The sequence below is a fragment of the Cloeon dipterum genome, chromosome 4, assembly GCF_949628265.1.
Source record: "Cloeon dipterum chromosome 4, ieCloDipt1.1, whole genome shotgun sequence".
Lineage (NCBI taxonomy): Eukaryota > Metazoa > Arthropoda > Insecta > Ephemeroptera > Baetidae > Cloeon > Cloeon dipterum.
The window spans coordinates 25,577,302-25,595,585 of NC_088789.1; the positions used below are offsets into that span (position 1 = coordinate 25,577,302).

General features: G+C 38.7%; 1 protein-coding gene across 6 annotated transcripts in view; it reads right to left on the bottom strand.

Annotated features, from left to right (window-relative positions):
- Nucleotides 1–18,284, bottom strand: part of kmr (kramer) — an 82,068-nt gene that overhangs the window by 50,744 nt on the left and 13,040 nt on the right. For 4 of the 6 annotated variants that reach the window (XM_065490991.1, XM_065490994.1, XM_065490987.1 and 1 more), the window contains exon 1: nt 15,647–15,943. The exons of 1 other annotated variant lie outside the window; for it this stretch is intronic. In XM_065490991.1, coding sequence (XP_065347063.1) covers nt 15,647–15,918 — 272 coding nt within the window. In that variant the 5' untranslated portion in view covers nt 15,919–15,943. Of the gene's footprint in view, nt 1–11,817; nt 12,135–15,646; nt 15,944–18,284 lie in introns of those variants that run through there. One more of the 6 variants, XM_065490992.1, reaches the window with a different exon arrangement.

Genomic DNA, 18,284 nt, shown 5'->3' on the forward strand with positions numbered 1-18,284 from the left:
CATTTCCTCTAGTATGCTGTCTGTAAGTGAAGACCAATTAACTCGCTCAAATCCGCATTCCCGGAATGCGATTCTCGGGTGCAGGCGTGACGAGACTGCCTTGAAAAGCGAAATTCCGAGATGCAGCTGGCACGAGTGAGCGCACCGACTACTCAAATTAACGGAATCACAGTAATAATAATAAATAAACCCTCCATCGGGACGTGACTCGCTTCTTTGCAAACGCGAGAAAAAAGGACCGAGAAATAGATCCGCTTCCTAATTGACTCGGCGGCGACGGCGTGTGTTTTTTTTTCATATGGAAAGCGAAATTTAGTTTTAATTGCTAGACTGTTTTTATGACATAACTCGTCTGCGGAGAAGCGGGGAGAGAGGCGCCTCTGTTTTGCTGTTTGTTGTTTGCCTGGCGTCGGAAGGCAATTTTGCAAATTTCCATCGAGGAAAGATAAATAGCGAAGCTGCGCGGCCTTAATTTTCTATAAGAGTCTCAGCAATAGCTAGAGGGGCCATTAAGGCCGCGCATAGACAGGACTATTTAAAATTCATTTATTACATTTTTATGCTGTTTTGCATCAAACTTCGGTTCAAAGCAGATACATCCAGCCATTTTGACCTTGAAATTTACCAAACTCACAGCATTTTTTGTATTTGTTAAAATATTCTATTTTAGAGGATGATCAGTGGTAAATAATTAGTTTCCTAAATTTGAAAATTCTAAGCATTTTTTGCCCTTGTTTATATTTCGTGGGTTTCATTGTGACTGTTAAAAACATGAGGTTGTTTGTACGCGTTTGAAAAGAAATTTTGGAAAATGTCGATCAGCGGGGGCCAGATTAGTGCGACGCGCAGGTACGGCGTCCAGTGGAGTATGGCGCGAAAAAACGGTCACGTAAAATGCGCAAAACGAACCAAGTTTTGGTCAATATTGTGACACAATTTGCATTAATTGTGTCTTTTGGATCGAAAAAAACAAACTCTTGACACTCGTACGGCATCCAAAGAGAGCTTTTTGTTTCCCACATTCAGACGCCATCTTGGATCTGCGCAGTGGGAACCAATTTTATCGCATATCTGGACCCCGCTGATTTGGGCATGTTTTGAACATTTTTCACTCATGATTCGCTCCTAAAATACACGTCCGCACTCGATTCGCTCCTAAAAGTGACCTTTCGAGGGGGCGTAGCTTGCGGGAATTTAAAATGGGAGCGTGTGAATGGGTGTGGTTTCAAATTACTTGAAAAAAGGGCGTAGAATTAACTAAAAGTCCGCGGGAAATTCGAATATTTCTCCGAGTTTTTGGTAAAACCATGGCGACATTAACAATCAATTGGTTTTGTAACAAATTCAGAAAAAATACGGTTTAGAATTGTGTCAAAATAATTAAAAACTCATAATTCAAACTCAACAACGAAACAATAACAGAAAAAACAAGATGTTGTGGCTGATTGAAGTTTCTCTTGTAGAGATCTGTATTAAATGGTGTGTGAATTACGAGGGCTTTTCTTATTTTGCTGTGTATAACTCTGCCATGTCCTAAATCAGATTAAAATTGAATCTTTTTTTGAACGTTTAATTTGAAAAAGCGTGCATCAACGTTTTTTCCTAGAATCCAGTTTAAAATCTCGACAGCGTTATCTAAAAAAATCTTGTTATTAACTGCCTCAGGAGGAAAAACTTGAGCTCCAAGTGGCCCATAATCTCCTCTTGTTGTGATAATATCGGAAAGTTGTTCCACGTCAATCAAATTTAGAAGAAAAAAAACCAGAGCGTCGGAAACAGAAGCGCGGCTGCTTATTAATTTTCTGGCAGATAAGAAAATCGGCATTCCAGCACTTCATAAAATTAATTAGAGATCGCGGGGAGGGCGGGCCCTGGCGGCCGGACGGCCGGCCGGCGTTTGGCGTGCACATGGTGCTAAAAGACGGTGCAGAGCGTTGGCCTGCCTTGACCCCTGGCTGGCTGGATGGAGCCCCTCTCCGCGCGAGCGCGCGTCCCGTCCCTCCACCTTTCAAGAAGAATTTCCATCCTTAATTACGGCACGGCTTCACTCTTTCTTGCTTCGCCAACTCGTGCATAAATTCAACAGGCGCGACCGCCTTTTTTCACTCTCTGTTTTGCAAATTTTTATCTGGCGCATCTCGTCGACGGAAAACGCAACACATTTAATTCGAAAAATATGGCGTTTAGTCACCACAATTTGATAAGCGGATGACAATTTTCGATAAATCCGCGTCTAAATTTTAAAAGGTGGTTGGATTAAAAAAAAACCTGGACATGTTTGGAATCTACTTAGCGATACGAATCGAATCCTTCCAAAGAAATTGTATAATTTTTACCTTGAAGCAAATTTTCAACCTGTTTTAGATCAGCTAGGTCTCGTAAAGTACGAACTAGCCTGCCTCGTAAGCTTTATAACTTATTACCAAGCTACTAAAACCTCAACCTTGGAGATCTTTACAATTCTAAAGAGTCCGATTATTTGTATAACATTGTAAACGTAAAACAATTTTCTTCATGAAAACTGCTCAGCATGAATACACATTTATCGTTTTCCCCAGGCGACTCGGAACTTTCTGTGGCTTCGGGTTCCTTGACCGTGAAATCACCGGAGATAAACTTTTTGTTTCACTATATACCTGCCAAGTTCAGGTAGCCGTTCGGAACACGTTACGTCAACGCTGTAGGTGTGTTTGTAATCCATAATTCAGGCCGAGATGCAGCGAGCGAGAGAGAGAGAGACGCGCGAGACGGACAAAAATGCGCTCGCTCTTCCTGCCGATGCAACATAAAAAATACATTCGAAGCCGAAACGTGTTTTCTTAATATCCACACGCGTGCAAACCTTGAGTACTTTGCATGCATGTGCGAGGAAAATCGAGCAAAAGGGTGAAAAAAGACTGGTTTCCAGTGCTGCCGGCGTCGCGCGGCCGGCCGTCTCTGCGCATTTGCATATGAATTATTTTCATTCGATGCGCGCGTATTGCAGAGCAAAGCAGAGCCTCTTTCTTGCCGAGCGGTAGTGAAAGTGATTTCTGTTTGGGCAGACGCCCACTTGCATACTTTCCTAATAGAGCTCTTGGGCAGATAAGCCCGAATTTGGATTATGACAGTCGAAAGTTTGCTGATGAAATAATGACTAATCCAGAGAGGAATAGAGAAATTGCTTTGGTTACAGGAAAATAAGTTTTTGGTTGAATTTGTAATTATCAGCTGGAAGTGTGTGGTTAATTTCTTCAAAATATTGTTGAATTTTGAGATAGGATAATTATTGCAATCATGAAGTTTTTAAAAAATGACCACTTTCTCCAAATTCTTAATTATTTTAAATAAAACTCAATCTGGCCTTTTCCATTCAATGTATTTTTAAAAGTAAAATTCAAATACAATATTTAGATTAATTATATAACTAATTTAAATTACTTTTCAAGAGAAATTACATTTTTTATTAAAAAAGTCTCAAATTAATGCAAATAATTACTGAAGGAACCACCCTCGACTTAAGTCATAAGTCAATTATAATTGAAATATGCGAGAAAAAGAAACATGATCGTGTTTTATTTATTTTTTTCTAAGAAGAGCTCAGAAAAGGGGTCATTTAAAAAATGCAAGCAAAAAATTACCTCGGTTCATGTTCAGTGGGGAGAGCTATAAATAAGCACGTCAGACTCAAGTGGAGCATATTTTTCTCTGCAAGCAAAACCATTTTACCGCGACCTGCGTGCGTGCACACGTTTTGCTAATCCGATTTTGGGAAAATTAAAAACATTTTTCATCCGGCCAGATTTCCGTCAAAAAAATATATTTCGTATATTATACGGACGGAGAAGAATTTCACGGTCGTTATATAAAATGCGGCGAAATAAATATGGAAAAAGGTCTTTGAGGTCCGCGAGTCTTTGTGTGTTGGCGTGCAAATTAGCCTCCAATGGCCCCGAGAAACACGTTTGCTGCTCAAACGCGCGATATTGAATTTCTCCTTCATGCACCTTTGAAGCTTTGCTGACGACGTAGGATCTGAGCAGACTTTTGCCAAAATTTCGACAGCTAGCACTCCACAAAGGCTTTGCAGTAACGCACAAAGGGAAATTTCCACACGGGGCAAAAGTCGAAATGCGGAAAATGTGCCAAAATGATTAAAATTCACTCTCTGTGAACCTTTATAGGCTTAAAATTTTAAATATTATTAATTAAAGCCGCTAGCCATACACATTTTTTTTAAAATAATATTAGTTTTGTTAATCACTGGCCTCTGGGTTATATTTTAAAGGCTATATAGTTAAATCACCTCTTCTAGTACGAGCCTAAATAAATAAATAATTCATAAATTCGGCATTTTTGTTAACTTGTTTAATCCTTATACTTTAAGTTTGTTTAAATTCCAAATAGTTTCCAGGGCAACATGGCCTAAAATGGTCTTTGGACGTAATTTTTCAATTCAAACAAAATGTCATTTTGAATTATTTTCCTTTTGGGCTAACTTTAATAAATACTTGACTCGATCATAACTTGAAAATTTTAAATTTTAATTTAATTTTCCCCCGTTAAACTGACCTGGAACGCTTAGAGCAGTTTCTGATCGAATTCTCAGCCTGGTTCGAACAGTGCCCTCGTAAATTAAATACAATATCGGGATTTTTTTCAATACCAAATAAACGTCTTTTACCTTATTCTAAACTCATGAGACTAGCACGAAATCTTAGAGTCCACAACTCACCTGAAACAAAGAAAGAGCATCATTAGCAAGGTTAAAAATCGAATAATAATTATAGTCTGATCTAAATTTAATGCAAATTAATCGTTTCAAAGTCAGCCTCAAAATAGACATTCCCGGCACCTGTGCTCACAATCATCTAGCTAATGAAGAAACTAAGTATTATTTGCATGCCGGTGGTGCGCACATATTAACATTAGCATTCGCCAGAGAGAGAGAGAGAGAGCACACATCCAGCAATTGCGTGTGAGAATCTCTATGCTTTAATCGTCGTATCGAGATGCGAGCGTGCATGCCTCTCGAATTGTTTGCGGCTAGTTGGCCGACAATTTGTTTGAATTAATATTACAACGTCATTAATTTCGCATTGTTGCTCTGTTGCTCGTTTCCGGCAGTTGTTGCGAACGCACTCGAGCCCAGACCGTGCAGAAACATGTACATAATACAGTATAGTCTCCCTCCGCATGTGTGTGATAAATTGCTTGTGGGGTCCCACGTGCATGTGCGCCACATAGCTAAACAAACAAGTAATGAACTCATAGCCGCATGGGAATCCGACCCCTTGCAAGGAATTGATATTTAAAGACGTGATGGATGTATAAGTGTATCATTATGATTGTTTAATCTCTTTAAAAATCATTTGGAAAAAAAGAAAGACATAAATTAGAAACCCTAAATTTTACTTGTAATCGATGATGAAACAAATGTTGGGATTTATTAATATAAATTAATTATTAAAATTTGTTAAAGTAACTGTGGTTCTAAAAATTAAGTTTTTACTTAATAAATTAATATTTTAAAAGTACAATATAATATATCATAAATACAAAAAATATGCTTAAAATTATTTCTTAATATTAAGTATTTAACTCTTTTTAAAATGATTGTATATCATTTTAATTTAATCTGTATATATTTTTTAAAGGATAATTTTATAAACTCAATAAATAAAATTCTATAAAATCTGATATTTCAGGCAATCTATTTTTGGATTGATTTTTTTTTTATTCTGGGGAAATAAAATACAAAAATTATCCCCCAATGTGTATAAATTTAGGATTCAGGATTGGCCACTCCATTTCCAATAATAGCTCCACGGTTTGGCGGGTCTGTGGGGCTTGAATGGAGTGCAGACCTTGAGTGGAATAGGCCTGGAGAGTCGTGCTCGACTGTTCATTCACTTTTCTTCCTCTCTCTCTGTGTCGAAGGCTCATTATTTTAAAGGGCCTTTTATAAGAAGCCTAGTGGTAGTTTCCCTTTCATCGCGAGCGCCTTTTGCAGCGCAAGAATCACAATGCCACGCAGATGGCTTTTTGTTCTCCACCTGGTCACATGTTTCTTTGTTGATTCGAACGTCAGTAATAAAGGTTTGGTCCTGGCTGTGAGTCAACACAGTGCAAAAATACATTTTGAAACAATTAAATTAATATGCAATAAGGCAGTAAATTTGTACAGATACGTGGGAACCGGTGTTTTTCTTTACCATTTTTTTAATAACCATTTCAGCACCAATTCGAATTGCTTAAAAATATGTCTGATTATTTTTTTAGCTTTTTGGTGAAGTTCATGCTAATTATTATCGTTTTTTTGCACACTTAATGGTTCGTGGTTGTTTCTTCGTTGATTTATAGGTTTTAACTGTCTATGATTGGACAGGTAAATATTTGTCACAGTACATATCAGCATTAAATCATAATTAGAGATTTAAAATAAAAAACAATCTTAATTTCCCTTTTAAAAGAACATTTTTTATGCTGTTGGAAGTCGTAGAAGAATTTTCAGAGTTTTAACAGTGCAATTATCATCGCTGGTTCAGCGAACGCTAAAAGGACAATTTCACGGGCCATTTCACAGCACTTTCCCTCTCTTTCCGCTGGAAACGCGTACGTGCGAGTGATCGGGTTCGCGGAAAATACATTTATATGCATTGTTCCGCGCATACGAAACGTCGTGCGAGTATAAAAAAAGTGAGTTCGCTCGGCGTGCTCTCCAGTCATTTTTGCGCCCGCAACAAAAGCCTTTTGTTTGTTTTCAGGCCCTGCACTCGCGTGTATGAATTATGCAACACAGCACAACGCTCAAAACCTGTACTTTATGCATACTTCGTTCGTCTAGCACACACACACACACACACACACACACACACACACACACATGCCGCCTATTGATTTTTTCATTTCGACACGAGAGTAGTCCTCGTCAGTGCCAAATTCATTTCAAGAGAGCCCGTATTGTGACGTAACGAAATGAGAGGTTGGTTTGCATTTCTAAAGACAGCGATAATGAAGAATGATATTTTGAACTAGAGTTTGTTGCATTCGGTGCAGGTAAAGGTAACTTGCTCAAAAGGATTTCTAAATTATTTCAAAGGTTTTAACGACTATGGACCAATTATTTTTTAATTTTATGAATATGAGCACCATAGAAATTTTCACTCCGACACTAAATTGTGCAAGATTAAAGCAAAAAGAAGCCATTCAATTTGAATTGAAATACTTCATGTTTCGAGCAAGTTAAATTAAAGAGGAATGATACTGCAAAGCTTGGAAAATGCTTGTTGTTAATGCATAAACTCGTCCCTTAGGATTCAGTTAAAGCCTAAATTGACCTAAGATGCACTGTAATTTTTTGAGAAATTTAGCTGGAAAGTTACCGTGCTTTTCAAACGGTAATGGCTGTCTCCTTACTTGAAATCCGATTTAATTTCAAAACCAAGAGTTTCCCCAATAAGTGGCATACACCGTTGGACAGATCTCGACGAGAGGAATCGGAATATGCCAAGAAAATATGTTCAAGCACTGTAAATTTTGGAGAAAATTGGCAAAATTTGAATTTTTATTGTAGGAAGGTCCTTTTTTATTATTGCAAATTGTTGAACAAATTGTTTACCGATCAATTGTTTATGGCATTCAACAATTCAAACAATTTTTAATTGTTGCCCTGTATCATTCCACTTTAAAAATCGAAACTTAGGGAGTTTGATCAATTCCACCGAGCCCGCCGTGGGGGCGAAGCAGTAGCGGCTGATACAGTCGGGGTGCGTGGAGCCGCCACTGTCCGGCCGCGCTCAACAAGTGGTCACGGAAGCACAATACACGGGAAAAAGCCGAAAAAGGGTTTTATTCCTGCTTAGATCGCGTGCGTCTGAAGCAAAGCCGGGCCTTTCATTTGCAGCTGCTCCTTGTTAAGTAAAAAATAAAGCAGAATCCGGCAGACGAAGCAGGGGGATTCCATTGTTTCCAAAGCGCATCAATCGTCAGGTAAATCTTCACGGAAATTCTGAGCATTATATTTTAATGAGGGGTGCCTTGCGGTTGTGACCCCGGAGGGGCCCCCAGCGACGAAAGGATTGGATTCTAAGGATTCTAAAAAGATAATAATATAAAAAAATATTCTCTTCCAGGAGAGGGTGTTTTTTTGCGATTTTTGCAATTCTTTTGAATAGGCCAAAAAATAGAGACGATTTCCCTTTTCCCCCCCTCAAGAGGCCTTGGATTTCCTGAAAACCCAATCATCATTTCAACTACTTGTGCTACAGATATGGACCGATTCTCCCTACCTCTCGGCGAATCAAAGAGCGCGCAGGAAGCGAAACGAAACGCGTCTGATTTCAGCTTGGGAACGCGCCAGACACAAAAAGACGCGGCGGATCATCATTATTATTTTGTAAGCACAATAAAGTGCTGCGTGTGTGCGTTTGAAAACATACGAGACCCCTGCACGGCTTGAATGTGCACACGAGATTTTGAAAGGATATCCCTCGGATAAGGTTTCTCTCGACTCTCTTGTGTGCAGCTCGGCAAAACTAGTTTACGTGTACGTGCGTGAGTACTTGCGTGAAAAAACGAAATGTAGCGACAAAACCAACCTTGAGAAATATTACTTTTTTCCCTTATAATTATAACGTATAACTGTTCTTGATCGCAACTGTTTCCTGCTTTAAAATAATGAATCATCGGTGGGAAAATGATGGGTTGCATGCAAATCATCCCAACCGAACATTTTTCACGGATATTCAAGCTCTTAAGCCTTAAAGCCACAAGAGATCATTCTGAAGAAAATTAAGGAATAAAAAATTCTATAAAATAATTTTAAATTTTGAAGCAAAATATTATCACAAAAATAACATAGTTTTGCTGGATGTGAACGTTATGAGGTCATCTCTAATTGTTAGACAACGCTGTGAATTTTATTTATTTATTTAAAAAAAACTAGACTATATTTTCCGACACTATCCATAATGAATTTTTGCCGAGGTTGAATTGCCATTAATTTTCTGTAAAGCTTAATGTGTTTATGAAATTGATACGATTTTAAAGTGAACGAACAATCTGAATTTCCTTTAAGGAATCCAAATAAAAAAGGTTATTGTGATAACATGTATTTAAAAATTCCTGAACGAATTTTTTAGATAGTTAAGAGCTTTTAGAAGCATTCCTCGTCATAAATAATCACCCATCATCCAAATCTCACGAATATTCAAGATAAATTACTTTCACTAAATGTTTACTCGCATCTTCCGAGTGAATAACAAATGGAGTGAGAGTAAAAATGTCGATATGTCAGGCCATCAATCAATTCGAGACGCCTATACATATTTTGAAACATTATATAGAGAATAAAAATACGTTGCTAACCGAGTTGGACTCAATCGAGTAATAAAAAAAACTGCGGACTAATTCATCAGCGAGAGTGTGTGCGGCGAGGAGTAAACGCACACCGCGAATAATATAAAAACCAATAACGTGGAGGCTTCAAAATAAAAATGATGCATCCCGCGAGTCCCCGAACACACATTCGAATTAATTCTTTTCACCAGCGAACGCTGAATATTAATTACTCCGACCGAAATAATATTCGCTCTCATTACCCGATGCAAAATATGTTATCGAGTCTGCGCCTGCACTTTTGTCTCGATAATTACGTCTGTCTGCACACGCGATGGATTTTGTGCGCCGATGCGAGCCCTATATGTGTATGTGTGCTGCCGAGAGTGTTTTTCCCTCTTCTGCCCGCGGGGGAGAGGAAACTTTTCATGTGCGAGAGCAGTGCGTGCGGATTTGATCATCGTAATTCCACTGCTGTTGCCTGGCAACTTTGAGGCTGAAATTTTTAATTTCTACCTCACTCACGACACGAGAAATTTGAGTGAAGAGTTAAAGGAGAGCTTTACATTATATGCCAACAATTAAGAATATTTTGCATTATTGACTTAAATGTTTACATCTACAGTTAGCAACATTGAAATCAAGGCCATCGAGAACCAGTTAAATTTCAGATTTGGCGAAATTTATCGAAAAATTAATTATTTTTTCGCTTGATTTCGAATATTTTGATCCCTCCCGTCGCGATCTTTCCAATGGTGTGAGAATTTTGAGATAAAAATCCCTATATTGCGAATTGAATCGTGATTTTATAATAAGGAGAATATTGATGCTCGCCGTTTGAGCCGATTTTCTCAAAAATTTAAACGACAACGTGGGAAAATTTAAAATTCCCAATTTCAAGACAATATTATAGACAATTATCAACAATTTTTCCCTACATAATCCTCTTTAAGCTCGTGTAAGTTCCAATTACGAGGAAAATTAGCCAATAATTAATTAAATTCATTGGTAGAATGATTTCGAATTTCTCATTAAACAATAAAGCATTTTTTTTAAAAGCAGTTCCTGCTGAAGATCAATTTATAGGGCAATCAAGCGCCTAATTACGTGCTCCTTCCATTTGGAAAGCTCTCTAATTCGAGTGTGACAAGTAAAAGGAGCCTCGTTTTCTTCGCCGCCGACCACGATTATCCGATTTTTTCGTACAAATTTTGACGAAATGAAATGGGACGTGAAATTTCCCATCTTGTGACGCGCAAAAAAAGCCAATCGGCTTGACACCAATGGCTCGGCTGATGACCGTTGAGTAGCGATTTTTTGTCCATCAAAAGTGGCCGATAGCCTTTCTCAAAGCACTTTTTAGTCGAATATCATTCAAACTAGCACAGCCCTTTTGTGATCAGATAAATTTAGAGAAAAGCGATCGATACACTCAAAAAATAAATAAAACCCAAAATAATTTTCTTGATCCCTATTAACGTCAGATAAAAATAAGGGTTGCTCATTTCTGCTGTTTTATTTTATCTTGTTAAAAGGAATCAGCCATTCCATTTTATTTGATTTGCATACCTTGAACCCTTTTAAATGTTAAAATGTTTGTTCTAAGTAAAAAGCAATGAGCTTCGAAAGTGTGCGGTCTAATTGTGTTTGCATCCCATATAAACATCAACGCCCTTCGTGAGCTTCTTGTATTTTAAAGCAATGGATATGTAGCGGTACAACAACGCGGTCCTGCTTTTTGTTGGAAGCCAACAATTGTCGGCGGTTTGAATTATTGTAATTTTGCATTATTGTTTAACAGCAGAAAGATGACTTTAAAATAAGAATTCAGTTTTCGTCCGTCAGCCACACGGTGCTGACGTGAGACGTTTAATAGTTCAGAACCCGATTCAAAGTCAGTTAGCAAAAAGAATTTGTAACTCATTATTGAAAAACAATTTCAGTTCTGGTATTTGATTAAGTATCCGATCGGATTTCCAACTGTAAACCAATACACCAACCAAATTCGTCATCTGAATTCATCGGCCTTCATCATTTCAACCCTCTTTCAATTATCTCTCTTTAAATTTTTTGATTTTTTTTCACTTAAAAAGCAAAAAAACACATGTAAAATCTCAGAGAGACAGCTTGCACGGTAAATCTCCGAACGCATTAATTTTCGGGTCAAATCTCGTAAAAACTTCACATGCTAAATTACGTTGGCGGAGAGGCAAAACATGTGTGTCGCTCAAAACCACGTGAAAATGTGAGCACAGCTGCAATTGCATGGTGTGTACAGACGGCATCAGTTCTTTTCCACAGCTGCGGAGAAAATAAATGTGACATGCGATAAGTAAAGCAAGCCTTGATTCTGACTTTAAACAAGCACAATTTTAGAGTTTCTCAGTCGATTTTCACATTTCGTTTGGTTACTATGAAAACAACTGGCTTTGAACCTAGCTTTTCCGTTCAATTCGATTAGCAGTCTGGTCACCCACCCAAAATTTACATAATTGTTACCTGTTATCGACGCCCACGCCGGTCGGCGGCATTTTTGGCGAGAGCGACTCGTCGTCTGGCTGCGAATCAACAGTTTTCGGCCGGCTCATTAGACAGTCAAAACGCGCACACCTTAATGAGGGCGCGCGGCGGACAATGCGAGTGGAAAAAGTGCGCTGCGCCCCTATTTCCGGCGCCGCGAGCAGTGACGTCACGCCATGTGCACGCCGGCTGCCTTTTTTACACCCCCATGCATCTCACATTCATCGGTGGGTGAGCTACGGTTGTGTGTGTGTGTATTTATGAGGGTGGAGAAATGGTAAAAGACTCGGCGTGTTGTCTACGACTGTTGCCACGGTCACTGCGGGGCGTGGAATTTGTGTACTCGTCACTCGCAGGTAATTACGGAAGGCACGACTTTTGATAAGGAAAAGGATTGATAAGATTATCAGGGTTTCGAAAAGTGGAACGAAATCGTGAAGTTATTACTTTTTTAATTTAACGAAAACTTGAGCATCGCTGAATTCATTGTCTGTGAAATTTAGCAACAGTTTATCTCTACAATGTACAATATTGAAATCAGAACCAAGGAGCAATAGTTAAATTTTAGATTTTTCCAAATATCTCGAAAATAGTTATTTTTACTTGTTTTTAATCCCTTTTCCTTGCGGTTTATCCAATTGTGTGCGAATTATGAGGAATAAATTATGAAATACATCGTGATTTTACATTAAGGAGACAATTTTATTTATGCTTGCCGCTTGATTAGCATCCAAACTTTTGAGCCAGTTTTCTCAAAAATTTAAATGGCAAACCCTAAGAAATTTTAAGCTTTTTCCAAATTTTTAGATAGTTCTTAGAGTAAAGGCAAAATGGATTTTTTAAAAAAAATCTGTAACTTAATTTTCTGTATACAGAGCATTTTTTTGTCTATTTTTAATTAAAATTTATTTTTCTATTGTTGGATTTTCTTACATCTGCTCTGTTGAACCATAAACAAAACTCAATTGGAACCTGCTAAAAGTTCCTCATTCCTGCTGATATCCCAGTTTAGTTTGTTTGTTTACTTTCCACGATCCCGCGGCGGCGCACCCAAGCCATACCCCAGCAGCTCACGGTTTGAACTCTTTTAATCGGCTCTCCCACGGTGGCTGTGGCTGTTCTGTTCGACGCATTATATCCCCCGAAATGAAGGCGCACCGTTTGTCTTCCGCCGGCTTATGTTATTATTTCCAACCTAAGACGGATGTTTGGCTTCCATATTTTTTTTCCAAAACGTTTGAATGATTTGAACCCTACAAAGAGAGGTCATTCAAACCCCCTTGCAAGTCTCACTCTTCACTCACAGGAAATAAATTAATTGAGAATACTTTGTATTATTGTGTTTCAAAAGAAAGTGAAAAATAAATATTTCGAAAACTATAATTCCATAGAGTTAGACATTTTTATTTAAATGAATCCATATTTTGAAAATGTGGAATAATTCGTAAGCCTCTGTTTGACATTTTTTCATCTCATTTTCTTGGATTAAATATTATTCCTTTTTGAAACATTGTAATTCTGTGATTTCCAGCCGCCGCAGGGCTTCCTTCAGACTGAAATCTCCATAAATTAATAAATTAATTTTTTATTTCAGCACTAGAGCTATTTTCAGAAGGCGAAATATCCCATTTAGTGCGAGGCAGTAAAAAAGTGCTCACTGGCATTTTGCATTTTCCGCGAGGCATGTTGTTCTAATTTTCTGTGCCATTGCCTCGGCAAATGAGCCGGCCCGCTCGGCTGCGACAAAATAATTGATTCCGAAGATTTGCACTCGGATGAAATTCTGAGTTGTGACGTCAAACGAAGTCTAGTGTACGCTTGAATGAGGTAATGGGTGCGAGAGGGGGACGGACGGACATTAGTGTCTCTCAGGCCTGGCAATAATTGAAATATTACGTCTCCACTCCACTCCTCCTAACTCGGTTTTAATATTCAAACAGAGTCGGACGAAACGTGGCCCACGGCCGCCTAATGCATATTCTCTGATTTATGGTCTTTTCGCCCGAAATTAATTATTCATGTGCGTGATAGTCACCCCTCGGAGGGAAATTTATTCGTCTTTTGACATGCCGGAGAAGTGGAACAAAAGTTTGCCTTTTTACTCGAAGGAAAAATCCGAGTTCAACCCGTTCTATGCGCCGAGAACGGACTTTGCTTCTATTTGCTCCGACGACGTAATTGGGACGCATGTTAACAACTCAATTGAATCCAATTGCCGGCTGATCAAACAGCGGAGAGGCGGACTTTGTTTTCTGAATAAACAGGCGAATTTGCAAAGTGTGCTAGGGAACAGCAGCATTCGTTTTTGCGCACGAGTAAGCCCCCGCTGGCAGCGCGCATATATCTTGTCAAATTGGATCTCGAAATAATGCTGCACAAATTGGGCCAGAATGAAAAGATATGGAAAGGCAAGCACCTTTGGTGAATGCTGCGTGCAATTGTGATGTTTCACAGGAGATCAAAGTGGCTCCTGTGAAAAGGACTAAATTGGTCTAAATTTCCCTTTCCATGTAGCTCGTTTAAGCTTTATTTGCGGCAACGCGCACGCCGTGTTCCTCTTTGCAAACACACAAATTGTTTCCGCGAATCTGCATTCGCTCCTGACGCACGATTTTCCAATTATAAGTTTGGAGATTATTATTACATGATTTATGGAATATTCATCGTTTTATTTCATTTTTCAGTTAAACTTTTGCTGAATATGACTTTATTACCGTGATTAACAGGCAATTTAGACAGTTTTGGAGGGTTTTTGGCAGTTAATTGCCTCGTTCTTAATCATTTGGTATTTACAGGTTTTTACTGTCGATGACCTTAATTTGCCAACGTTAATAATTTATGTTTTCATGCAAGATGCAAATTAATTGCATTTAAGTGAATGTTATTTTAACTGTTTAATTATATGTGTGTGATAAATTAAAATGAATTCGGCAAATTGATTCATTTCTCCCTCCACAACCTTTTGAACCAAATAAGACACTTACAAATAGTTTCTTTTCAAAATAAAGAAAACATTTTTAACTCAACTATGTGACAAATGAATGCCTACTCTCTACCGCCGAGCAAAGCGTCCTGTCACAAAGGGTGTCAGTCACCCTCAAATGGTCATAAATCTACATTTGCGTAATTGTTGTTTATTTACAAATAACCAGATGTGCGTGTCGGATTGGGTTCTTTTGAAATTTACAGGCAAACAGTTTCTTCATTTCTATACAGCAACAATATAAATGAGCAAGAGCCCCGCTGTCCTAAATATAATAGGAATTTCTTAAGGGGTGCTCTTGAAAATTGTCGTTTGACCTTTTCTCACGGTCTTTCACATTTACAAAATAAAAAAATGATTATTTTCTTCTGGGTGGCCAATCTCGGTTATTTGGTCAACGGATGTTCATTAATCATTGCACAAGTAGATTGAGTTTGGTTTCTCATTTTTCTTTCTAATTAACTTAATTACCTACCAATCCATTATTAATTGCGAAAATGTATTTTATAATATGTTAAAATAGCATAAAATCTTCTCTAATAGTTCTTAGATGTATGCTCATAACGTAAGTTATAAATATTTATTTATAAATGAAGAGAAAGAGATTTCAAACATTAAGATCTTTCTCTTTTTCTCAAAAATTAAAAAAATCACATTTTGAAATTTAAAGTTATGATGAACGAACGTGATTTAATCTGTTAAAAACACTCACAATCAGCCAGAGAATTTCTTAAATCTCCATTTTATAGCCGGCAAAAGATTATAATCCAAATTACATACTCCTTTCATCTTTTTAATCATTTAAATTAGTGGGGGTGAGAGTACCTGGCCGTCTTTTGCGTGGTGGCCGGCCTGATGACGTCGTAGCCCATGCGGCGCTTCTCCCTGGGCGTGCTGGACAGTTCCCACAGGGGCAGGTAGACCCTTTCGGACGGCATGTCGGCGCTGGAGGTGCACTTGAGGCAGTTCCAGCTCGGACACTTTTTCTCGGGGCGCGGCGGCTGCTGCAGCAGCGAGTCCCGCATGTCCAGCGAGGAGCTCCTGCGCGACGCCGCCGCCGAGCGTCTGCGGCTCGACCCCCAGCGCATCACCAGCATGACTGAACTGAACGACGACGACTGCTGCTGCCGGCGGATGCAGCTCACGAGGGGATTGCGCCCCGTCCGCCGCGGCTGGCTCCAGAGGCGTGCGCGTACGATAAGCGGAAAGGCACCACACACACACACACACACTCGCAAGCCGATTTATCTCGTAAATTAATATTTGCGCTCTCGCTCTCGTTCTCGGCTAGGGGGTTGAGCCTCTTATTATATAGGCACTCTGAGCGTAGATAAGGAACACTTTCGCGACATTTTTAATGCATGAAAGCGTGAAAAGTTGGAGAGCAAGCCTTTGACACTCATCTGCTTGGGGTGGATTTGCTGCATTAAATGAAGAGGGGTTTATTCATCAGATTTTTCAATGATTTTTGTTCTCAAACGAACCGTAAGTGGATTTTAAAGTAGCATTAAAGCGAAAATCACGGGTCGGATGTTAAGATAACCCGACAAAACCAAAAGGGTAACACAATATTTCATTTTTGAGGGGTTTACAGAACATTTTTTGCCAATTTTGAGAGCGCAATAACTCGTTTAAAAATTAAGGTGCGCGTTGGACTCCTATTGTCAAGCCCGATCGAATGAACACCAAAATATTTGTGGTCATTGGTCAAGGTTAAAGGTCACCAACGGTCAATTTCGAAATATTTCGTGTGTTTTTCGGGATTTTAAAAATTAGCGAATACATTAAAAATCCGAAATGCCCTTTTAAAGTGGTTTCAGGGTACGTGTGAACTTCTGAGAAAATTTCAAGGGGAAATTCAGCTTCGTTTTTAAGAAATTTTAATTTTGAATTTTGATAAATACAAATTTTTTGATTTTTTTGACCACCAAATCTCTGGCTCTAACAGTCAGAAATGCAAAAAGAGCACACCTTTTTACTTGGCTAAACTTTCTCTGGCGAACAAAATAAGTTTTGGGGTGCTCACCCCCATAAATTTCATCCCCCAAGACTAAAAGTGAATATTTTAAATCATCTCAAACTTTTGCTTTTTTATATTCTGCAATTTGGAAATTTGACACTCTAAAAAAGCCTTTTTATCAATTTCTCGTTTACTCTGATTGAAGGGCTTTCTATTAATATACACTTCTAAACTTTTCAAATTATTTACTATTTTCTCTTTAATTCATTGATATGTTCTATAGGTTACATAAAGACTCCATTATCCGTGCTTTGCTTACTCTCTTACAAATGCTTCCACTTCATGGAATTTTATTCCTCTTTATTTAGATGTATTTCTCTTTGAAGAGTATAGCTTTGCTTGAGTCTCCATTGCTGCATTCCAATTAGTGACTGATTGTGTACGTGTGGGTGTGTTTTTTTTTTATTCTCGTCGAGTGCAAGCGTAATTGACAAATAGCGGCAACGAGGTCAACGAGCCTCTTCACTCTCAACTCCTGCGTTTGTCTAAGTTTTTTTTGCAGCCGAGCTTTTCGAAGAGCCACACCGCGCGTTTGCGTGTAATGGAAAAGAAGAAGCGCAAATTGCACAATCGCGTGAGCAAACCTCCCAGGTAGCTCGACTTGTCTGCAACGTGGCATGATTTTTTTTGTTATGTCTTCTTGGTGTTAAGATAAGCAAATTTGTTTCCTCCCTTTGGGCCAGCAGACTAAAAAGGAGGAAAATATATGAATATCGTTCGCTCGTAATATAAAAACGAATTAATTCGTTTCCCCTTTGGCTTTAACCCTGAAAAATCCCATTATTCGTTCCGGCGCCAGTTGGCAAAAAGTGCAAAATCACCTCCTGCTGTGTTTGCACCATTTCGGCCCGGAATGAGCGTTATTTCCTCTCCTCCGATCCGCCACGGAGTTTTTCCTCCTGAAATATTAATAATTTCCTGGCAATAAACAATAAATCTCTGCGGAGATAGAGAAGTCGCGTGTTTGTGCGGGGGTGTCTGGTGTTCTGCCTCTGCAAAAATAAGCACTCTTTCATTTGATTACGCGGCGCTCGTAAAATTTATTCACGGACGCCGCGTGTACATACATATCTTCTTTTGCCGGCCGCGAGTGTGATGTATCGGCGCGCACGACGCAACGCGAAAACGCGAAACGGAGAAAAATAGCGCGCGCGCACGGCTATCAAAGGCAAACAGGACACAATTCTAGCTTCGCAAGCCATAAACATTTGTTTTGCGTAGAAATTGTGGCTGGGGCGAAAATCCAGGAAAAGAGAAAAAAATCTCACACAAATTAAACGTTATGGAGCTGTGTCTGTATTTTCGAAATAACAGCACGAGTCGTTATTTCAGAATTTTACACAAAGAGGAGTAAATGAGATCTAAAAAATATGAAATTTTCCTCCAATTTTCGCTAATTTGATATTTTCAGTTTCCCTATTTCTGAAGATTGACGAAAATTTG